This window comes from Danaus plexippus, chromosome 10 (assembly GCF_018135715.1).
Source record: "Danaus plexippus chromosome 10, MEX_DaPlex, whole genome shotgun sequence".
Classification (NCBI taxonomy): Eukaryota; Metazoa; Arthropoda; class Insecta; order Lepidoptera; family Nymphalidae; genus Danaus; species Danaus plexippus.
The window spans coordinates 3,867,780-3,891,958 of record NC_083543.1 but is presented as its reverse complement, the minus strand read 5'-3'; the positions used below and the strand labels follow the sequence as shown (position 1 = coordinate 3,891,958).

The following is a 24,179-nucleotide window of genomic DNA, read 5'->3' as shown; positions in this document are numbered from 1 at the left end:
AACCAAAGATACTCATTACAAATAATGTTGAATTATTTCATTTTTAGTAACTCACAACAGTACTCCTATCATAACGTGATAGTAAATAAAGTATTCTGTGGACTACTAAACAGATAGTTTATAAATACGGCAAAAGTGTGTACCTTCTGTAAATTTCAAAATATGATCTATGACCGCGACGGGACGTTGGACGGCCATATTTGTTATTGTGCCCCCTAAAGAATTTATTTGGATCACTTGATTTCTGACTAGGAAGTGCTTCAATCTTTTAAGTTTGTGATGTATTTGAATTCTGCGCATATTGTTTTAAATCTTTTTTCCCATTACTTTAAAATCTTTTTGGTGTAAAGGAGTATGCTATTTAACATTGTGATTACCCCCCAGTAATAATTCGCTGAAGTCATCCAGCGAATTTATTTTTCCCTTATTGAAATAAATAACGATAAAGTGGCGGGGGCATCAAATAATAATGGAAAAGGGGGACGACCAGCAGCCCCAGTCGACGTTGGGTCTCCTTTACTCGATTGGGAGGAAGGAGATCGTTTCAGTTTCGAAGATTCAGAGCGCTTCGAAGAAGATTCCTTGTGTAGCTGGACTTCGGAACCTGAAAGTCTATGTAATAATTGGCGAGGATGGAGAAGACCCAACCTTCAAAATGCTTTCGGACCACGTTCAACGAAAAAATCCATTCAAGGTAACACATCAATACATCTGATCCTTTGTTTCGAAATAATGGAAACTCAAAATAATGCTTTTAATTACAAAATTTCATACTAACATGAAATAAAATATGTACATATTTAAGAAATATTGACTTTTATAACTACTTTCATTTTATATGTTCTAAATTCATTGTGTATGTAAGCAGAAAGACAGGTGTTGTGAAGTCATTTACCTTTTGACTGGACTGAGCAGTTAATAATAATATCTCAGTTTCAAATCTCAGCCATGGGATGCAGTGAATTCTTTGTTGCATGATAACACTTATAGATGTTTTTAAATTTTATATATGTATTTTGTTATGTTTATATTTGATGAATATAGCTAATGATGACTTTCACTAACTTTCTCTGTTATGTTGCCTTTTTGTTATATTGTTTTTGACCATTAATAAAAAGCTAGTAAATTTTGGCATTGAATTATACTAACATATGTGATTAAAAAGAAGTTTCATTTTTTATCATCAGAAATTTTATAGCTCCTTGAAATATTGAAAATCATTAAATATATTTGATTAAATATCTCCTTATTTAAGCATCTGTCTGAAACAATTTTGTTACTGACTGTCAATAAATACAAAAAAAAAAAAATTATCAATATCATGTGACTCATCTTGAAATAAGTTATGGTGTAAAAGAATTTCAACTTTGTTCCTTTGTAATATAAATGATTTTAGGTTGTAACAAACAATGTGTTGACTATATTAAATGGAATTAATACAGCCTATAGGTATTAAATTTTAAAATACATATATTTTATTTATTTTCAATATTTTTTATTAATATAAATATTTTATTTATATATAATGTAATCATATTTTTTTTTAACTATTGACTGCATTAATAAAATATATAGGGTGCAAATTGGGACTAAAGTATAGTATATATGTTAAAATTTATATATTGTTTTCAGAGAAATTGGTGTCATCATTAAGTGAACTGGCAGCCAAATGTGTCGCCAGTCACATACCATTTGAACTTGTGGAACATGTTTATCCACCTGTGCCTGAACAACTTCAGCTCCAGATAGCTTTCTGGAGCTTTCCGGATAGTGAAGATGATATCCGACTATATTCCTGTCTGGCAAATGGCTCAGCTGATGAATTTCAAAGAGGAGAACACTTATATAGAGACAGAGCTGTTAAAGATGTCCTACAAATCGGTAAATGACTAGTTTTGTATCAATATGTATTTATTTATTTGATTGCTAATATATTTTCTTTATTTATAGGTTTTCATCTCTCTGCCACTGTTACGCCCAGTATGACAAGAGCACAATTCAATGTAGCGGTGACATTTGATAGACAGAAGATATCATCATGCAACTGTACTTGTTCATCCTCAGCTCATTGGTGTTCACATATAGTTGCTGTATGCTTATACAGGATACATCTAGTAAGTTAATTTACTATTATATGTATTGCACTGGTATAAAACCCCCTCGTCTGCCCGTGATCACGGTTGCTGCAAAGTAACCAAAACGCCGGGATTATGTAGTTTTTAAATAATAAAAATCCGCGTAGTAAATCCGAATAATACTAGTTTCATTTAAATAAAACCCCATTTAATATGCTTTAGTATACTATCAAGAGTTTTGATAAAATGAAGTAAATGATTAAATTAATTAATGCAAAAATAATAAAAATTTGTATTAAGTAAAATGTTAAAAATGTGATATATTTTCAGCCGACACAAGTATGTCTCAGAGCACCAGTATCAGAATCACTGCAAAGATTGAGAAGAGATCAGTTGCAGAAGTTTGCACAATACCTTATATCAGAGTTACCTCGACAAGTTCTACCAACAGCTCAGAGAATACTGGATGAACTTCTGTCAGCACAGCCTAACCAGATAAACACGACCTGCGGCGCTCCCGACCCCACCGCGGGGGCTTCGGCCTATGAATACACATCATGGTTCCTCGATGAAAAGACTTTGCATAATAACATCAAAAAGATTTTAGTCAAATTCTGTGTGCCTGCACCTATAGTTTTTAGGTTTGTGGAATTAAATTTAATAGTTCTATTTAAAGAAGAATCTATTCTTAAGGAAGAAAATACTATTTAAGCAAGAGGGATCTATGTTAGTAACTTAAGCGATTAATTACAGTGATGTTAACTACTTGAGTACAAGCGCGCCCCCAGCGGCTTCAGAATGGTCGTCATTGTTGCGTCCACTTAGGGGAAGAGAACCTGAGGGAATGTGGAACCTACTCTCTATAGTAAGAGAAATGTTCAAAAGAAGCGACAGAAATGCAATACCGTTACTCGAAATCATAACCGAGGAGGTTATGGCCTGCGAACAGGTAACAGTGATCTCCTTGATGACATTTTTTTTTTATTTGTAATTAAAGTACTATCTTAACGTTTTTTCCTGTAACGAAGGAGTTTATATAACGGCCAGTTAGTTGTAACATGATTATTGTCTGCAGATAATAGTGTGGTGGTACAGCACTAAGGCGTCTCTGGTGGCGTGGGGAGGTGGCGGCAAGCACGGTGCCGCTGGTAACTCCGCAGCACAGCACGCGTGTTCATCGCTATGTGATGAGGTTAGTATAGTATAAAGGTACTATAGCTTTGGTTAATATTCATAGAATATACATATGTCATATTAAGTAAGTTAATAATAATTTTAATATATATATTTTGAGTTTTTACAATTATTTTGGTTGTTGAGTTTAACATTTTTTTATGTAGTTATTATAATAGCTTCTAATCAACTTGTATGTTATGCTGAAAATATATTAATAATAATGAACAATACAAGCTAATTACTTTGTTTACGTTTTATATTTCGAAAAATTTTGCACAAATGTAAACAACTCTTTATGTAATTGTAAACAAGGTCGTTATTATTTTGTTTTATTATATTCATAATTCTCGCAAAGGTACATCTATTTTTTCATATTTATTTGTTACTCCTCCTGAAGATATAGGGTTTTCCATTAAGGGCGCTTGATCTTTGAAATGCAAAAAAAAATACATGTAGGAAAGATATTTGCGAATTTTTTTTTTTATTTGGAAGGTCTATCGACCCCATTATGTATGAAATATGACATCATTCAAATGACCGCCACGGCTTCGGTTGGTGGCGCGCACACGAAAGGTCCAATTTTCGATGACTCTGGCGCACAAATCGGGCTGTATTTGATCGATGGCGTGGCGTATGTTGACTTTGAGGGCATCGGTGGTTTGCGGCTTGTTGGCATAGACCTGCGACTTAAGAAAACCCCACAAGAAAAAGTCCAGCGGGGTCAAATCGCACAATCTCGGTGGCCAGTTCACGTCGCCTCCGCGCGAGATGACCATGTCCAGAAATTGCTCGTCCAGAACTTCCATCGTAGCGTGTGCTGTGTGGCACGTAGCGCCGTCCTGTTGAAACCACATGTTGTCCAGATCCATATTCTCGATTTCAGGCCAAAAGAAGTTGGTTATCATCGACCGGTATCGCTCACCATTGACGGTGACGGCCACACCATTATCGTTTTCGAAAAAATACGGACCAATCACGCCTCCGGCCCAAAATCCGCACCAAACAGTCACTTTCTGCGGGTGCATTGCCACTTGGTGAACCTCGTGTGCATTGGTCTCGTCCCAAATACGGCAATTTTGCTTGTTGACATAGCCATTCATCCAAAAATGCGCCTCGTCGCTGAAGATGATTTTTTTGCCAAAATCGGCGTCAACTTCCAACTGCTCTAATGCCCAGTCAGCGAACACACGGCGCTGTCTATGGTCATTAACCTTGAGCTCTTGGGTCAGCTGGATCTTGTACGGGTGCAGGCTCAAGTCACAACGCAAAATTCGCCAAGTTGTCGTCTGCGAAAGGCCGAGTTCCTGTGCGCGACGCGGAATTGACTGCCGCGGGTTTTCGAGGACACTGTCGCGCACAGCGGCGATATTCTCGGCAGATCTCGCGTTACGTTGACGCACGGGAACCGGCTGATTGTTAACTGACCCGGTTGACTCGAATTTGTCCACCAATCGACGGATAGTCGACTCGGCAGGACGATCATCGCGACCGTAAAACGGGCGAAGTGCGCGGAACGTTGCTCGAACTGAAGACCCATTTTCATAAAACAATTTTATGATTTGCACGTGCTGCTCGACACTGTAACCTGCCATGGTGGTTTGGGAGGACGGAATGAATATAACACACTGCATTTGACAGCTGTCACTCAAACAACATGGCCGCAATCAGCTGTCAAAGTTCAAGCGTCCCTATTGGAAAACCCCATATTAAGTTTACACATTAAAATATATTTATTTTACCTTTAAAGAATTCAAATTTAACTAAGTACAAATTAGGATACCAAAAAAGTGATGTCATAAATTCTCCTGTAAAATCGTTACATATATGTGTCCATGCTTAAATTTCTTGTAACGAAATCGACGTTTAGATAATGAAATTTTAATAAAAATTGTACTGCATAAAACACATACACATGTATTTGTATAGTAACAATTTTTTTTTAATTAAAAAAACTCTTCGTTATTATTCATATTGACGTAGAAGAGAAATAATAAAATATAAAATACGTGAATATTAACATTACTACAATAATTATATTATAATATTACTACATCAATGTTACAATACTATTACGGATTACCACGAGTGTGTGTTGCCAAACACACACAGAAAACGTCCAGTATTTCGTTGTTGTGACGTTAATACATTTAACGTCATAACATAAAATCAACTCCAAGCAGAAAGTTTCCTTCGGCCACTACGCAAGACGGAAACTGTATCGAATGAAAAAAAAAATATAATTTTGTTCGGTTTTCATTCAAGAAGTCCTAGATCAAGATGAATTTAAATAAATTCATAGAAAATCATCCCAAACTCATGTTTTCAATAGTTCACTAATAAAATATGCGTGATACAATCACATCCAGATAGACGTGCAAGTATAATGTGTACTTTCATGTCATTATAATCATAGACAAGAAAAAAATACGTGTCATTCATCATTGTTTAAAACATTTTTGGTAGCTGATAGACAAAGATTGCTGTTAAAACGTTACTGTAATATATTCTTTATATTAAAGTATTTAATGTATTAAAAGTATTTAATATGCATGTTCTTTATAAAAAAATATCTAATCCATAGATTAAAAAAAAAATATTTGCTTGAATGAAATAAATTTTATTAAATTTAAATCTATTTGTTATATGAAGACTCATCGTATCTCAATATGTTCTGGATTCAGTGACCCTTTTTTAACCTAACCACAAAATTGCAGCGTCAGTTAAATAAAGATTCGTTAATGCATTGCGATTGTAAATAAATATATTTAAAAGGTACGACCTTAACTTAAATGCAATCGAGTAATAGTTTTTAATTATTTTTTTTTTCGCAATAAGAATTAAGAATTTAAAGTATATGTTTTAGTTCAATCGCTACAAAAACAAATTTGACGAACTAGAATTACGCTTAGTACGAGTTTACATAGTTACTACATACGATGCGTTTCCCGTTTCTTATTCAATAAAGTACATTAATATTATAATGTTCAAAATTTTATGAATGAAAAACTTTAAATGTTCCGTATGTGGTGTTTAAAAATAGCTCGTTTCTAATATTTACTTTCACTATTTATTTTATTCGTAAAAGATGATTCGTAAATGATAGCATACTATGTAATGAAGAGCTAGACTGGTTTTTTATATTTCTACGAGGTTTTGTGAACCAAACCTTATGTAATTTCTCAATTAAGCTTAGTATAATTAAGATTTAAAAAAATAAAAGTATAAAATTCAAAAATCTACGATCGAAGCGTTATGAAACTAAAAGATAAAAAAAATAAGCATTAAACGAATTTTTATTACATATAGAGAAAAAAAATTAATTACAATTATTCACATAGTATATAAAATATTGTGTTTTGTATTCTGTAATTCACATTATAAAGAGCATCTGTTGTGATTTTCCCTGGATTTTTTCAGCAGAACTATAATCTGAACTTGCCGTATTTTCATACACTAAGTAATTAGGCATATTATTTCTTTTGCAAACGACTTTTTCAATGGTATTTTTAGTATAATAAAAAAAATTTATTGCCAAAACAAATTGACAAGATCGTAATATTTCTCCCTTGGGAACCTGTTGTTATGTATTTATATACCTATGAATTTCATTTCTTGTGACACATTATTATATATATATATATATATATATATATATATATATATATATATATATATATATATATATATTCGTATATTTTAATATTCACATATTATGAACTTAACCATAAAAGTATGTAACTATATATGACTTTAGTAAAGAATCTCAATGAATGAAATGACAAAAAATTCTGTATCAAAATTACAAATATAACACAATGTTCCCTTATTTAACAAATGTGACGTCATAGTTCTATTGAATGAAATAAAACAAACTCAAAAATATCACAAAAAGTTAGGAAGCAAAGGTTGTAACAAATAGTACACAAACTGATATAAGTTCTTAATTAATAAATAATTAAAATTATTATTTTGTATGTATATTTATTTATTTAGACAAGTAAACTTTCTCGTACCTTTTCTAAGTGCTAATAATATTACGAAAAAGGCGCGGGTTCGAAACCTGGCAAGTACCAATGTGATCTTTTCCGAGTCATATGTACTTTCTAAGAGTATTTAGACAGTACTGACGGACGGTGAAGGAAATCATCGTGAGGAAACCTGGTCTTATAATTTCAAATTATAAGATTGAAATCGTCAACCCGAATGCACTCATTAAAACTAATACAATTTTTCTATGTATTATAATTAATAATGTTCTTAATAAATTGTACACATAATATACTAAAAATGTTCTATGTAACCATCGTCTCTGAATATTGAACAATGAAACGAGATAAAAATTGTAAATACAATCCACACATTAAGAATAAAATACATTTTTATAATATAACATGAATTGACTGCTGGTGTTAGGATATAAATAAATAAAGATATTGCTTAAAACTATTGGAAACCTTCACGTTGTCTATTATGAAAACTCACGATTACTCCAAATAATCAAAATAATGTAAAAAAATTTGTGAAAATAAGTCTTAGTTCAAATTATTATAAATGTACTAACAAGTAATTTATGTATGAAAAGTTTTTTTTTTTAATTATATATGCGATGACGTAAGCTATATAATTTAAATGTCCTATTTAAATTTGCTTTTAGGTGACGTTTTGTTAAAAAATTATAGGTACTGGTAGAAAATTTATACGATAACATATTAAACTAAAACTAAGAGGCAGTTTATAATATAATTTTCTCCCGATTTAGGAGATTTCAGAAAATGGAATTTTAATTAAGATTATATATTATCTCAATTAGAACTTTGTTTTTATAACAAATTAATTAATTGCACCTTCATTTTAAATTCTGTGACGCTGGGTCAATTGGTCTGACTCCGGTAACATTTTATATTTTACAAATTATATTACGTCTATAATAGAATTGTTCTCAATGGATTCCGAAAGTATCTTTGTATTATTTATATATATATTTATGTACCAAAACTATATAGCTCAATTATTATAAAAGAAATGTGATGCACAAAGGTTTACTTATCTTTTAAAAGAGATCTCTACCAGAAACCTTTTTGATAGAGGAAACTAGATAAGAAATGTGGTGTAGGTACAATAAGAAAGAGAAGGAAAATAAAAGATAATGTATACATGTCTTGTACGCAGCAGATTTTTTAATACTCAAAAAAAAAAATCCAACCAAAAGAAACACTGGAATATTTGAAACAGTTTTATGATAATCGTTTGACCCGTACATGTTTCTAAATTATATATACGACAACTATTGAGTTAATAGGTTAGCAATAGTGCGCAATAAATGTTATAAACACAAAATAATAAACAAGAAAGTAAATGGGATTATAATTGTCTTTATCATGAGATACAAAATACGACTCCTAATAAACTGCATGTAGGCAAACGATTTCCTATATTTGTATATGTATACAATAGTAGTCGTGTATAATATACTAGTGCGATTAATATATTACATACCTTAATATAGTTAATGGCACGCATACCTATAAAAGTAGTATTATGCCATGTAGTGAAATCGTAAAATTCTGCAGGAATTATTCGCTTCAAATTACAACCTCATACTTGTATATTATACTTTAAAATTTTGTCTAGATGCAAAAATTTTATAACATTCGTACATATTCAACATATTATCTAAATGGGATGTTTTATGTATTAGTCACAAAAAACTTATCGATTTTGACGTCAATTTGTATGTATGTATTTGGAAAGCTAATAAGTTCCGATAAACTTACTACGATTTTATATTGTTGAACCAGACTCTGAAAGTTTCCAATTTTAAATCAATCATATTCAAAATAGTAGAACGTAAGTATTGAATGAATAATGGGAAAAACTCTCTGTAATCAGTTAGACGATAAAGTCCTGTTCAATTTATATATAAGCTTTCTATCATGTCAGTAAGCTGCTGGTTTTTCGTAATCGAAATTAATTAATATTTTTTTTAATTGTTGACTTTTTTATTTCATTTCATATTTAGTGGATAATAAATTATAGTTTGCCATATAGTCGGCGACATCTCGCCATTGGACGTCAACTATGTCTAGACTCATGATCGTTTATTGCTAAAAATGTAATGTAATCCAAGAGTTTATATTTAACAATAGTTATAAACAAATTCTATTCTTAAGGTTGTCGTGTTGTGGCGTTTGGCGGCCCTCAATCCAGGGTTGGCTCCCCATGAGAGAGATACACTTCATGAACAATTCGCTCAATGGCATATGAAAGTGCTTGATAAGGTAATGTTTTATATTTCTCTATTTTGTTCAGATTAATAACGAAATTCAAACTGACAGTTTAAAATAACTTTAACAACAGGTGGCCAAAAACCGTAATAATCACATAAACACGTCTCACCCTCGTCATCGTGCGCACCACTCACCATACATCAATGGTATCAGTGAGAATGAAGTATTCCCAGGATTCCATCCAGCCATGGAGGCGTGCTTCTTGGAATGGGACGACTATCAAATCCAAGGTGTTACATACACCAAGGATTTGAACCCTCTATATCACAGCCCATTTACAATCTTCAGACATACTGACAAAGACAGTGTCCATCAGGTGGGTGTTGCTAGTATGTGTTATATTTTTGTTTCTATTAGAAGACTTGTATATAATTATGAATGTTTCCAGGTGAACTCGTCAAAGGCTGTACTTAATAACGAGATGTCACTCAGTTATCGTCTAACAAATCCTGATCCATCATTACACGGTCATAGGACGGTTGTTCACAGGACCAGTAGAATCACAGTTGATATGGCCATACCTGGACCATCGAGTCAGGTAATATATAGCATATATATATCTGTATGAAAATATTTTTTTTAATTAATATGTTTTGTATTAATTTTTTAATAGCCCTGCGGTTCCGGCGAGGGTCGGAGTGATGTCGCACGGGACTCTGGCCCTAACGATGGGAATCATTCAAGTGTTTCGTCCGAAGGTATATCACATGCTAACATATTTCTCTTTATACATTTTAAATATTGGTACTTCAATACCATTTACATCAAACATTTTACATTATCTTAATTTTTTTTACAACACTAAATTTTTCTTCAACTTTTGTTATATTACTTTGAACCGTGGACAACTGCCGATAATCATAATATATTAATATTTTTTATATCCAAGGTTTTTGCGAGAATGAGGAGGAGATTCTCCAACAGAGCGGTGGTGATACAGACTCTCAGGAGTCGACCTCAGCGGGCGGATCCTCTGACGACGCCGTGAGAAGGGTTTCGCCCGATGATTCAGTCTCCGACGATGAATGCAACCTGTACTACTACGACGCGGCTGCTGCTAGGAGAGTCGCTGTAGAGAGCAGTTCCAACAACTCTGTCGTACATTCGGTATGGAATAATGTCTACCTATATAATTTGTATTACACATAGAAAATTTTTATTATTGTTTTCATATTGACTCTTGAAATACTAGCGCCATTATTTATTATTAAATTTCTACCATTGTCATTGATGTTATTGGTTTAATACATTATTTACACAAACGTCCGTCTGATATGTTCAGGGTGCCGGTGTCAGTGGATACAACGGCGGTCGCTCGTCAGTAGTGGGGTGGGGTTGCGGGTGGGAGGTATCATTCGCCCGCGCCGAGGGTCTACACGCACACGGGCACGCTCGAGACGCCTGCGCACTGGGGGCTCGACTGGCCGCTGAACTACTGGCCAGTCCTCCCGCTCTAGGTACGATCTTACTAAAACAAATAATTGATTTACTTTACATTTTCTTTATTAAGTGTATAATGAAATATTGATACAACATATACGGATATAAAAACCTACTATCCCATTAATAATTTTGTATTTTGAGGTGATATATATTTCGTTTGAGAATTATGCTTTTTATTTATCAAATCTTCATTACGTGGTGGTTGGATATTACCATCTTTAACTTGTATAAGTCTAGTCTATTACAAAAAAAATATTAATTAATAGTCAATGACTGTATAAATCCAAAATGATACTCCACTCGGTGTAGGAAATGGATCTATATTTATATTATAATTCTGACTCATACCCAGGCGGTGCTGGAGTGGGTTCTCTATTGAGTGCGGCGGCGGAGGCCCGTCGTGCTCGTCGCCGCCACGCTCCCTCTCCACGTCTGTGCGCTGCCAGCCATCGGCTCTCATGTCTCGCATCCGCTACACTCGCAAAATGCGCCTTTCTATGTACTGTGAGTAGATATATATGTAATTTTAGTTCCAACCCAAAATTATGACTATTGTTATTGAGAACAATAATTAATTTTGATTAACAATTTTTATCTTGTTTCGTTGGTTTTGTATTATATATACCTATAATGGTGGTAAAGATTTGAATTAATTTTGTTATAAGAATAATTTTGTTCCATAGGTGCTGGCCGAATTTAACGAACATCATGAATTAGCTTTCCGCGTTGGATTGTACGCTTTGGAGATGGCCAGACCGCCCGCTAGCACGAAGGCTTTGGAAGTGAAACTCAATAACCAGGAAACGGAATTGGTTGCTTTGTTAAAAAAATTGCCTACCGGCGTCGAACAACTTACGTTAGCAAGAGAAAAAGCGGAACAACTACGCGAAGGAGTCCTGAGGTTATAATTTTTATGCAACGAAATGTTAATGTAAAACAATTTCTTTAAATACTCAATGTTTACAGAAACCGAGGACCGGCATTGCTGCCAATAGCTTTAGCGAGTTTCCTGTTTGATGTACTAGTTTTATCGGCTACGGACAAAGAAAACAAACACCCTGTAAGTATATTTTGGATGGCGATATAATTTAAACTCTTTATTCTATTTAAACTAGAATTATGTTTCTCAGGCGAGATTGCCAACGGATGAAATGTTAGGATTCGAAGCGGCGGTGGCGGCTCTGGGTTTAAAGGCGAACGTGTCGGAAGCGGAACACCCTCTATTGTGTGAAGGAACGCGGAGGCAACGAGGAGAGTTAGCATTAACACTACTGTCATTCTATAAAGACGACCCGGTTAAATTGGCGCGCATTATGAATAAGGTGAATGAATAACTATTCCTAATAAAAATACACCATCAAATTTTACGAACACAGCTGCCGGTGACGAAGTGTCGTAGATTCTGTGTTATATTTTAAGGATATTATAATTGTAAGCTTTAAGAATCTGCAATTATATTTTATAATTATTACTAACGCAATACAAAAATAATATATCGATATTTTATTCTAGCTATTGGATCGTGATATCCATCAATTAACGAAGGGCCCGATGGTCAGCATGTACTACACTAATAACCCCCGTTTGGCGTACCGCGACTCGTCCTACCACGCACATGCCACGCATATGCAACATACCGCACCAGTCATGCCACAGGTACGAGGTTATATAATAATACAATATAATATTTTTAAGTAATAAGGTGATAAATACTATGTAAATATCTCTTACAGTGTATAGGAATTTATTGAGTTTTATCATTACAGGCGTCAGCATGCCAGTTAGTGGGTGACATGGATCGTTTGGCTGTATCAGAGGGTGGTCCGTCGCCTCCCGCCATGTCCCATACCATGCACACACACCCTCAACACACTCAACATCCTCCTCATACCCCCCACCCCTCCCACACGCCCCACCCTCATCCTTCTCACACCCCTCACCCTCACCCCTCCCATACCCCTCACTCACAACACTCACAGCATCAGTCACACGCGCCACCGCACCAGTCGCTGCCAAGGTTGAAGGACTCGAGGTATCACTAATAACATAGATTACTATGCGACAAATATACTTAACAGAAAATAAACACGTCTCTTATGTTGTATACGAAATATTTTATCTTACGAAGATACATCCGAGTAAAAAGCTCAAAAATGTTTTAATAATTCCCTTGCAGGTACAAAGGTAAGCGTGTGTATCCATCAGTACCGAACCAGCCTTCAGAGGCGTCCGCTCACTTTATGTTTGAGTTGGCCAAGTCAGTACTATTTAAAGCCGGCGGTTCGTCGAGCACTAGTTTATTCACACAAACCTCATGTGCCAGAGAGCACCACGGACCACACAGGTTAGTCATCAGCGTCATTAATATTATTTATCTGTACTCAATTACTTCTCCCATATCAAAATTACAATTATTCCTAACAACACAAATATTTTTTTTCATAATTAAATAATTTGAAAATATGTTTACATTCTTTATATATGTTTTTATTTATATAACGTGATATTTCAGAGGTCTTCATATGGCTGCATTCCAGCTCGGGCTTTATGCGCTGGGTTTGCACAACTGTGTCAGTGCTAACTGGTTGAGTCGCACTTATTCGTCACATGTCAGTTGGATAACCGGTGAGATGTTAGAACAGTATACAAATAGTTAGAGAGTAGTTTAATGTAAGTTATTAGAATAGCGAGGTTAATGAGTTAATTTTCTATTGGTCACAACAGGCCAGGCTATGGATATAGGAGCACCCGCAATTTTGTTCCTCATAGACGCTTGGGAAGGACATTTAACACCTCCAGAAGCAGCCGGAATAGCAGACAAGGTTAATATTATCCAAACTTTTTTTTTATTGTTAACTAGTTTATGCCCGTGACTTCGTGTGTGTGTACTTGGAATTAGATTCAGAGAGATAATTAATAATGTACACTAAAATAAAATAGATCATTGATGGGTTCAGTTCGTACAAAATACAACTTCCTTAGATAACTACACAGAAAATTTGAATAAATTTTAAAGTCCATGTTATACTGAAGTCTAAGTTATTACCTAAAAGTTATATCGGTATCCGTTTAAGTATATTTTATTTTTAATTTAACCGGTATTTGCTTAAGACATCAACACACACATATATATTCAAAACCTTAGCATATATAATTTAAAAAGTATATCTAACGTATGTTTAAAAACTGTCAATCCACAGGCGTCTTCAGGTTGCGATGTACACATGGTACGTGCGGCGGCCGAGCTTGCGTTGTCAGTACTCCCTCACGCACACGCGCTCAACTATAATGAGATACAGAGAGCCGTACTTCAGTGTAAGGAACAAAGCGATGCCATGTTGGAACGAGCATGTCTCACTGTCGAGGCAGCGGCCAAAGGTATTAAATAGGCTTAACATATATTTGTATTTACATATAAAAACACTATCAGAATCGACAGTAACTTAAATTTGTTTGACTTTTTTTATCATTATTAGTTTTGTGTTTGGTACATTTAGAATTCGTGCTATCTAAGGCATTACAAGACAGTATAAATATTTATGTCTTATATAGCCTATATATATTTCTAGTTCTAATTTTATAACTATAAACATCACTTTCAACTTTATTAACATTAATATAATTAAATGATTTCAGGGGGAGGTGTGTACCCCGAAGTGTTGTATACCGTAGCCCGGTACTGGCACGAGTTATACCTCCGTCAAGCCGCTGAGGAAGGTGAAACTCCTGAGGAGACGCAGTACCGCGCGCCGCCACCGCTGGCGGTACCACTACCATACCCGCTGCCATACCCCTTCGCTTACCACTATCCACCACCCATATATCAGCTTCAGGTCGCGCATCCACCACAGGTTTGTGCATATATATATATACATATATGTGTATGATATACATAACATAACAACTAATTTCGAACATTAATAACTTGTAACTAAAATTTTGTTACTATAAATATATTAATATGGATTTTTATAGCATTAGTTATTTAAATAAAATTTTTATCCACAATTCCTTACAATTCGATTATTTTATTTTCAATCAATTTCTTTCTTTAAATTTGCCAATTATTAATTGGATAATGAATCAATCAAATTTTATTAACACTTCAGGTACAATACGGCGGTGCTACAGCGGGTCACCCCGGACCCCAGTACGCGTTGCCCCCATACATAGTACACGGCATAGTAACATCAACACATCCGCCGCCAATGCCGCAACACGTACCTCACGCACCCCATCCACCGCCAATGACCGTTAATGTTTGTATATTTAAATATAAACCCAATTGCTAAAGATCTATATATTTAGTGCATCTCTAAAAATAAGTTAGAAAATAGTTATAACGCCTTCTTAACATTTTTTTAATACCTTTAGCCTGTGCGAATTCTTGGAATCAAAATTATTCTTACAACGTAATAGTTGAATGAAAGACAATATTTCATTACTAGGTAGTCCAAACTGCTTACATATGTAGTTATAACAGACTTCAATAGTCAACCATAATGTATAATGTTAAAACTATACTATTATGTTTATATGTAATTAATTTCACCAGTCTAGTAGGGATTTTTATAAAGTGATATGAGTCAATATTGACTCTCATAACTCGACAGCATCCGGCTCCAATACCACCACCACTGCCGGCAACACACGCAGCGGTACCAACAGCGGGTGTGAGCGGAGTGGTCACAGTTGGTGCGGTCGGTACCGTCAGCGTGAGCGGAGTCAGCGGAGTGAACACGGTCAGCGGAGTCAATGTTAACGGGAACGGGGTCGCACCACCCGCACTACCTCAAGCACAGCTCAGAAGACTTCTAGCAGCTTATAGAGTGGGAATGTTAGCATTAGAGACACAAGCTAGAAGAGTCCACGACGATCGCCCGCAGAATAAGTTTGGAAGGTAATTAATAGAAAAAGAATTGGTAATAAAAAGCCTATCCATTCATACAATAATATATAAAGCAATCACCGTATATATTTTTGATGTTTATTAAAAAGTTATATATTTAATTATATTATTATAGACTAACTCGTTAATATTTGATAAAATAGAAATAATATAGTATGTTATTTACAAGTTGAATTGGTTTAGAATAATAAAGCCAATAGCAAAAAAAAGAGCCAGAAAAAAATTTAACAAATGCCGAAAGTAAAAAGTATTCAAAGATCGAAAATTGCAAAGAAGCTACAAAGAATATCAAACAATGAATATTGGGTAATTACTGAACATCTAGTAATAATGAGGAATGTTACAGAAACCCTCCATACGGCGAGCACGTGAAATGGTTGTTGCGTGTATCGAAGCGTCTCGGTGCGCAGTACTTGCATCAGTTTTGCGTGTGCGCGGTTAATTCGGTGGTGTCACCGTTCGTGTTGTACGAACTCTGCGTGGAGTCAGCCCATTGGTTGGCTCGAGGCGGACCACACCACCTCGTGATGCAACACCTTAGAGGAACACTCGCACCTCTAGTACACAAATGTCAACAGATGTAAGTACCTAAAATTTTAATATTTTTTACTAATTTTGATAACCCTTATTAGTATATAAGAGTTGGGTTAGAGGTCAGTATATATTCTCTATTATCTATGAGCCATTCAGATAGATATTTTCCGATGACATTAAATTTATCTGATACGTCATGTTTTTTTAAACAATGTAAGCATTGTATATATGACAATTCATCTCTTCTTTAATCTTAATTGTTCATTTCATACAAATAATAAACATGATAAGAATATCATAATTAAGTTATAAAAATTATGTACAAGACACTAGTGTGAGAGTTGAAAAGTGATAATATTTATTGACGTCTTTATTCTGTTCGTTTTTCTCAGGGCTGTCACCAGCTTTCGGTACTTAGTGTTCTTTTTTTTAATATTTTTGAGGCTAAAATTTGTCCTTTGATTTCGTGACGTGAGCGTTACTGAGGCGATAGTAAATTGTGAGTTAGATATAAGTTAGTGAAGAGAGAGAAAGAGAGTGTTACGTTTCTTAAACTACTGTAGGTATAAGAGAGGAGGTGTGAGCACACATTTTGTGTTTCTCTTTCGTCCATTCTTGCAGCTACGTTTCCTATATCTAAAACTTGGTCGCGTCTAATAAATTTAATCATATTTTCTATATCCATATATACACATATGTATATAGACAGAGTTAAAGAAGTTTTACTCCATCTGTGGCTTAAAACACATTCGTGTTGTTTTGTTACATATAAAATTCTCGTTTCTTATCCGAGCCTCTTTGTTTAGGTACATTCAGTGCATCCATCAGAAGCTGTATCATCTGACGCCGGTCGAGTATGAAGAGTTTGTTGGGATCGTTTTGTCAGCTCGCACCGCCTTCCAGTTGACTCCGGAGGGAAACACGCAGTTCAAAGAGTGGCTGGCATCTTTACGCAGGTATATATTACATAATATGTTAAACTAGATAGTTGTACATTTATGCCAACGTAACAAGATAAATTTTGTAAATATTAACACTACAGCCAATGCTAGGATGTAATAAAATAGAGTAGTACTTTTATACTAGTAATTTTGTAGTCAAAAATGTACAGTAATATAAATTTTTAAATATAGAGTATATGCAAATACATTTTATACTTTAAACCAACAGTCAACTGTATAAAATGTATAATGATAAATATATCTTTATGACTCATAAAAATGTAATAAATTATAATTATAATACCGCTACAATTATATTTATTTTAAATGCTGTAGTGTATTAACAAATATTTATTTAAAAACATCCAGCATTTTACATAAATATATTTTATTGTAGTAATTAAGATTTGTATATAAGAAAACCATATAAGAACATGTAATTTGTTCACAACCTCACAGTGATTGTTCCAGATCGAAGTCCTGCAAGAAGGATCTGTGGACGCAGCTCAACGCGGCCCTTCAGACTAACAGCAAATGACGCCGGCAGCCGATAGTTTGTAGGATGCGGTGTTCCGCGCGCAAACTGTCACACTACCGGCGGTGGCCGCGCTGCCGGCTTTTATACCAGATGCACACTATCTAACAACCCCCACTCCTGCCGCCCCCACTACCCAAACCCCATATCCGTTATATGTAATTCGAGTACTTCAGCGCATAGCAAATTGCATGGCGCTAGTGATATTAGAGAACGGGGTCCGAGTGATGCCATATCCGCCCTATGACACTAATATCAAAAGGTTTTGCGATATGACGTCACAAGCGCCCTAGTAAAGATATAAAAGTATTTTATGAATGAACATTGAATATGGAAAGCTACTTAGAGTCCGTTTGAGATGAATTAATTTAATAGATTAATGTTATCGATGCCACGCAGACTATGATGATTACCTTGTCTAACAGGAATCTGTTTATCGAATCATTGTAAGGAACAATTATCGATCAATTGTTTATATTATAATAAATTTGGATTATTTTATGTTCTTAATGGAAAATATATGATTAAGTCCACGGGCGCTAGGGAATTAATGTCTCCTTGAAAATTATAAGAATGCCTTAATGTGAGATCTAAATCTGCGTGTACGGAGAGTTGTTTTAAAATCCTCTAGTGGCCTAAATTGGAAGAAACGTCGTTCTCAAGTGTAAACTATTTCAGTGTTCTTGTGTACTTGATATCAATTAAGTCGGATACAAACTTAATTCTTCTAACTCACTATGGAAACTAAATCTTTTATCTTAAATATTACAATGTGTAATCAATGCAAATATTTTCTTTTAACATGCAGACTGCTACTGAACGTAATTTCTTTATACAAGACCTGAATTACAGATAATTTGATGTGGAATTATTGAATACCTCTTTTTAGTTTTATTTGAACTCTGTATGAGTAAAGATCTCTGTTTATTTTGGACACGGCGCACTGCTCGCTCGGTGCAGGTCGGAGCACCGAGCGTATGTGTTCTCATTCATACTCATATTTATAAGTATTATTTAATTAGAGTCCTATTTATACGAGATGTTTATGCCACAAGATACGGCCACGAAGTAACAGCACGAGAAACCTAAATATATATGAAATGAAATGATTAAATAGGCTTTGATATATGCAAACATTTTTGCTATGCATTGATTTCTTTTGCCCCAAAAAAGGCTCATTGAAGGTTGTGTCTAAATGTTCGCTATGTCCTTCTAAACTATTTTTTAGTGTGTGACTTACGTGTGACTAGCAGTATACATCAATGGAAAGAATTATGGGTCAAAAGGAAAACAAAATTTACTGCGGTTTTTCAACTTTGAAAAATATCGTAATTTAGGGGTAAAGACAAGCAATTTGGCGATTGATATTTCTAATTTCTAGATCTTGCAAAAATATTTTCAAGTAACATGTATCGCAATTCCTTGAATGAAAAATTTTGGGTTGGTTTTTTTAGGTTCTATCATTTTTTTTTTCCTTTAAATAATCTTAAGTTTTAGAACAATTGAAAATGTTTTTTCCTCTATATTTTCATATCTTTAGTGCAGGAGCTATTTAAAATTATTGAATGAGTAGTAGTATGTAAACGACGATTTTCTGATGTCGGTGAAAAAATTTCACATTCGATTAAGTGCTCTGCAAGTAATGGTCGTTGGGTCGTATTTTCAACAACAGTACTAAATTGGATATAAAAATATAGTCTATCTAAATTGGTTAATAATTTGGTTAATTTTGATTTTTATTTTCTATTAAAGAAGAAAATAATCAAAGAAAATTTTTCATTCAGAATATTCATCATGATTGATTTACCTGTTACTTGAAAAGAAAATTTCTCAAGATTCCAAAATATAAGGCTACTTCAAGATTCAAATTGCTTGTTCTTATTCAGAGACGGCCATTTTTAAATAAGGTTCAGCGTTTGAAAATGGCCTTAGAAGCTTCTTTTTGATCCCTTAACTCTTGTGTTTCAGTGTGTATATCTGTTAGACTTCGTTATCATGATATAGTCCGTAAGATTCTCGTTCGTTTTTATCTGGCACAAAATTTTCTATCCATATAAGTTTCAGCGTTCAGCGTTTTTAACTAGTCAATGTTTTGAGAACCCGTTAAGTGGACCGTTTCAATGGCCATTTTATTATTTCGTAGGCTAAGAATTTCGATACCTCTCGCGCAGATCTCGTCGTGTGTTATTCGAGAGGTATAAATGGAATATGGTCGGAATGCTTCATTAACTGTTATAATTATATTATGGTTATATGTGAAATTTTTAGTCTGTCTTTAATATAACCACAGTATATAAAATTCACCATTTCAACTAATGTCCTGAAACCAATTTCTTTGTCTTTACGTTTATTTCGCCATCGATTCCCCATAACACATTCCAAATTGTATTTTACTCTTCAATTCAGCTATCGGCATCTTTGTTTCTTGTTTTAAGTAAATGACCTTATTTAGAACTCGTAATATTGCTCAATATAATAATGCTTTTCCATTCATTCGTTCAATATCATTGAAGCCGTTCATCAGCTTTCTATAGTGTACTTCATTATGGATCTCCATGCAACATTTATTTTTTGTTGCTTATTGTATTCGCATTTTAAATATGTAATAATCGATCTGACTTCTTATTTTTAAGAAAATAATATTGAAATTAATAACTGACGTCACAGATTAAGTCGGTAACATATTGGTTGTTAATATCGTAAAGAGATGTGCATACGGTTGTTCGTCGTATTCAAACTCTCGTGTTAAATATGTTGCATCCAAAAAAAATAAAAATATTTAGCAATAGATATTTTCTGCCGACGTGCGGCCGAAATGTTTCGTGTGACCTAAATAAGACGTTAGAATACAGATTATTGGTGTTAACCGTCTATGCTATTTTTGATATGATCTTGTCGAAATTTGCATAACATTGGTGTATTAAATATAAGAACGGCGAAACGTGACACAATCGATTAGCTGAAAGTAACATTATTTACAAGTTTATATGTATTATAATATTAATTATATGTAATGCGAGGTAGCATCTTGAGAGCCTTTGATATAAAACTGTAACTATATGATGGGAGCCGGCAGCAAATGTCATAGTATCTATATAGCAGTGCAATCGATGTCGCTAGATTCCCATTATTTATATTAAAAAAATAAAATAAAATTATATACTAAAATATAAGGACTTCCGCCGTCGAGAGCAATAATAAAATTAATATATAAAATTAATATACAAGTTGATATATAACGAGAAAAAAAAATTTTTATAAATGTGCATTTTTTGAAGAAAATAAATATAAAGTTATATAAATTGTTCAAATCGATTTATAGAATTAATAGAGCGTTTAAAGATAGTGACAAAAAAAAAGACGAGTGTCATAATTATTTAGCGATTTTTATCGACGCTAGATGGCATAGAGTGTAAGTAACGAAATATAAAGGGATCTGTTTACAAAAAAAAATATATATATATATATATAAACGGTTAAATATTTCAACGAATGAATATTAAAGTTACTTTAAACATCAGATTTAACGTTCTTTCCTACAGCATTCCAGGTTTATTTAACAGGCAAGTTGTTTGTATTTTGTACGGAGTCACAACGGTGTCTGTCTCGTGTTTAAGTATAAATGTCACGTCAGCCTTACATCGGAATCGTTAATGATATATCAGATAGATGTATTGTATTGGATACATTTGTTGCCGGCCTCGGCGGATAGATTTAGTTTTTTTTGTTTTCAAATAATTAGATGTTTGCGACATTCATTAATAGTGGATGTTTCTTTGCATTCAGTAGTTAGTAAATTTTAGGATGCTAGTTAGTATAAATTCACGTTCATGAATCGGAGATATAGTGACCTATGGATTGGACACTCGATGTAGAATAGTTTAGCTAAAATTACCAGTCCACAGTTTCAATATCGTACTTAACTAGACCGTTGCAATTATTGACACCAACTCGTTAATAATGCACCTTGAGATTCAGTAGAAGTCATAGTGTTATTAAATAAACATACCGAAAAAAAAAAAATTACTTCAGCCATAAAAATTTAAGTGCAATTTGAAAGGAAAATCGCAATTTTGCCGTCCATAATTATTTTGCGTTGATTTTTGCAAAGCCTCTTCTGAAATGTCTATAATTGTTTCTCGATATATTTACATTTGAATATTTCTTAACAGTATACAGTCGTCTGCTCGATGGGCATTATTAACAATATCTGGTGCAAAAACCGAGCGTTGGACTCGCGGAACGAAAACGAAAGATAATTTGAAAAAAAAAAAAATCTGTCAAGAAACTATTTTTACACTATAAAAAAATATTATATAATATTAAAAAAAAAAAAGATTAAATATATCTTAGAATCGTAATAATAAGACGTTAGTATGGAGCATATTTTAATTAGACGTTTATTGCATGTCATAGTTGTAATTTCACCCAGACGTGAGTTGTTCTGAAGTGTTGTGGTACATTAGTTTCTCATACATCTTTTTCAACATATCAGTTGATAATTTCGATTGTGTATCCGCTCTTTATTATTTTATTGATCTATGATTTATTTGATTACAAATATAAAACGACAATTGTACGAAACATCCGACTTTAACAGAAATCTGACTGATTTTAGGAAAATTATTTAAGTTTTTATGATTAATTTTTTTTTTTATTATTAATAAGATATGTGCTTCATTATTGATATCTGTTTTAAATTATGTCATTAGATTTTCGTTTCTGACTACACACGGGCCTCTCGATTGATAACTATGTCTGGTTACATACAGTCTTAAAGTTGTTAAATAACGGTTTGTAAATCGTTCACAATAATATGAAGCATCACAAACCTTTTGAGTACATTATATCATAAACGTTTAGATGTTGGTGATGCATAATTTTATACTGGTTTGTAGTTTAATTGATCACTTTTTGTAAGTGTATTGTCCGCCTATTAAATGTGTAACCATTGCAATTTGAATGGCTACTTATTAGTACGTAAACATTTATATAATTATAGTATTGTATCGTCCAAATCGCATACACATGGTTTGCAATCCACATAGAGGTTCAATTTCTTTAACAAGTGTTTGCATTTGAACTAAATACAGACAGTTTTGAGTTATTCATAAATTTAGTAATATCATGTGTGATGTGTACGAATAACTGATCAGAGACTGTCTGAGTGGTTTAACTATGCAAACACTTGGTAGGGGTTTTAGTTGTAACTCGTTTGTCATATTATTGAATGTTTTTTCTCTTGTTTTTCTTATTAGTTTCTTGCGAATATTAGATATATTGTTTGGATAAGGTCGGTATATATAAATATTATAATATTGTCACAAACTGTTTGCATAGCTAAAGATCGTTCTATGTAAGCTGGCCTCCCATGTCTGAAAGACAAGACTGACATGAAAGCTCTAAGAAATAGTCGAAAGAAGTCTTCATTTAATACCAACGGGTTACGGGATGTCATTAAACAGATGTGACTTATTTGTTTCGATGTTCTATACTTTATATTGTTAACAATTCGCCACCCGTTTATGGACATCCTGTTCAAGGAGCGCCGATACTTTTAAATATAGCACTAGTGCTCAGTTGTCGCAAATGGTTGTAATGATAAATTTTATTATATTAGTGAATTAATAGACTGTTACGCACTATTTCTGTTTTGAACCCAACATCTTTGACTTGGCACATGTTGCGTTCTAGTGCAAGCGATGTTTCTTTGTTTGACAACACTTTGTGATGACAAGTACGTGTCTCGCTTGCGGTTGCACGTTAAACCGCAACAGTGTTTACAACTTTGGTAATTACGAAATTGCAATATCTTTCAAACTTTACTGTATGTTTTTACTCAAACTCTAAATATTTTGACCTCTTAGATAATTTTAACGATTACTTTTATTAATAACTACACCTAAGTCTTTTGGCAAGATATTTGAAGTAACATTATTTAATTATTCAATATACTTATTCTATATTTAAGAAATGTGTGTTTTATTTACGGCGTCGACATCTCTCATAGTTCAGTACTCATATCTGTTTCAAAAGAAGACATCGCAGATTAAATTTTCGAATAAAATCAATACAGCTTTAAAAGATTTATCAACTAACTGAAGTAAACAACGAGGTTTACTTTTTTTATCTTTGTAACGCAAACGAAACTGATACCTACAGATTATTACGTGGTATAGTTTCCAGCGTGCGTCAGCAAATAATAGATAAAAAGGTTTTTTTTTCACAAACGACAAAGTTTATCTTGATAATAAGGCGTGAACGCCTCGTGGTGCGCCG

At 33.7% G+C, this 24,179-nt stretch overlaps 1 protein-coding gene across 1 annotated transcript; it reads left to right on the top strand.

Annotated features, from left to right (window-relative positions):
• Positions 1 to 390: 390 nt before the first annotated feature.
• LOC116766965 (zinc finger SWIM domain-containing protein 8 homolog) lies at positions 391 to 23,874 on the top strand (the record flags this gene model as incomplete). The annotated part of the gene is made up of 28 exons (XM_061521597.1): positions 391 to 694; positions 1,633 to 1,881; positions 1,951 to 2,114; positions 2,406 to 2,716; positions 2,829 to 3,024; positions 3,151 to 3,267; positions 9,422 to 9,529; positions 9,609 to 9,854; positions 9,927 to 10,076; positions 10,152 to 10,236; positions 10,428 to 10,645; positions 10,821 to 10,995; positions 11,334 to 11,485; positions 11,665 to 11,882; positions 11,948 to 12,041; positions 12,097 to 12,303; positions 12,494 to 12,637; positions 12,748 to 13,013; positions 13,158 to 13,325; positions 13,494 to 13,606; positions 13,706 to 13,803; positions 14,182 to 14,359; positions 14,618 to 14,832; positions 15,091 to 15,240; positions 15,595 to 15,881; positions 16,237 to 16,470; positions 17,231 to 17,380; positions 17,837 to 23,874. Coding segments are annotated over 28 exons (5,064 nt in total), but the record flags the coding sequence as incomplete, so codon positions are not given.
• Between the last annotated feature and the right edge of the window lie 305 nt (positions 23,875 to 24,179).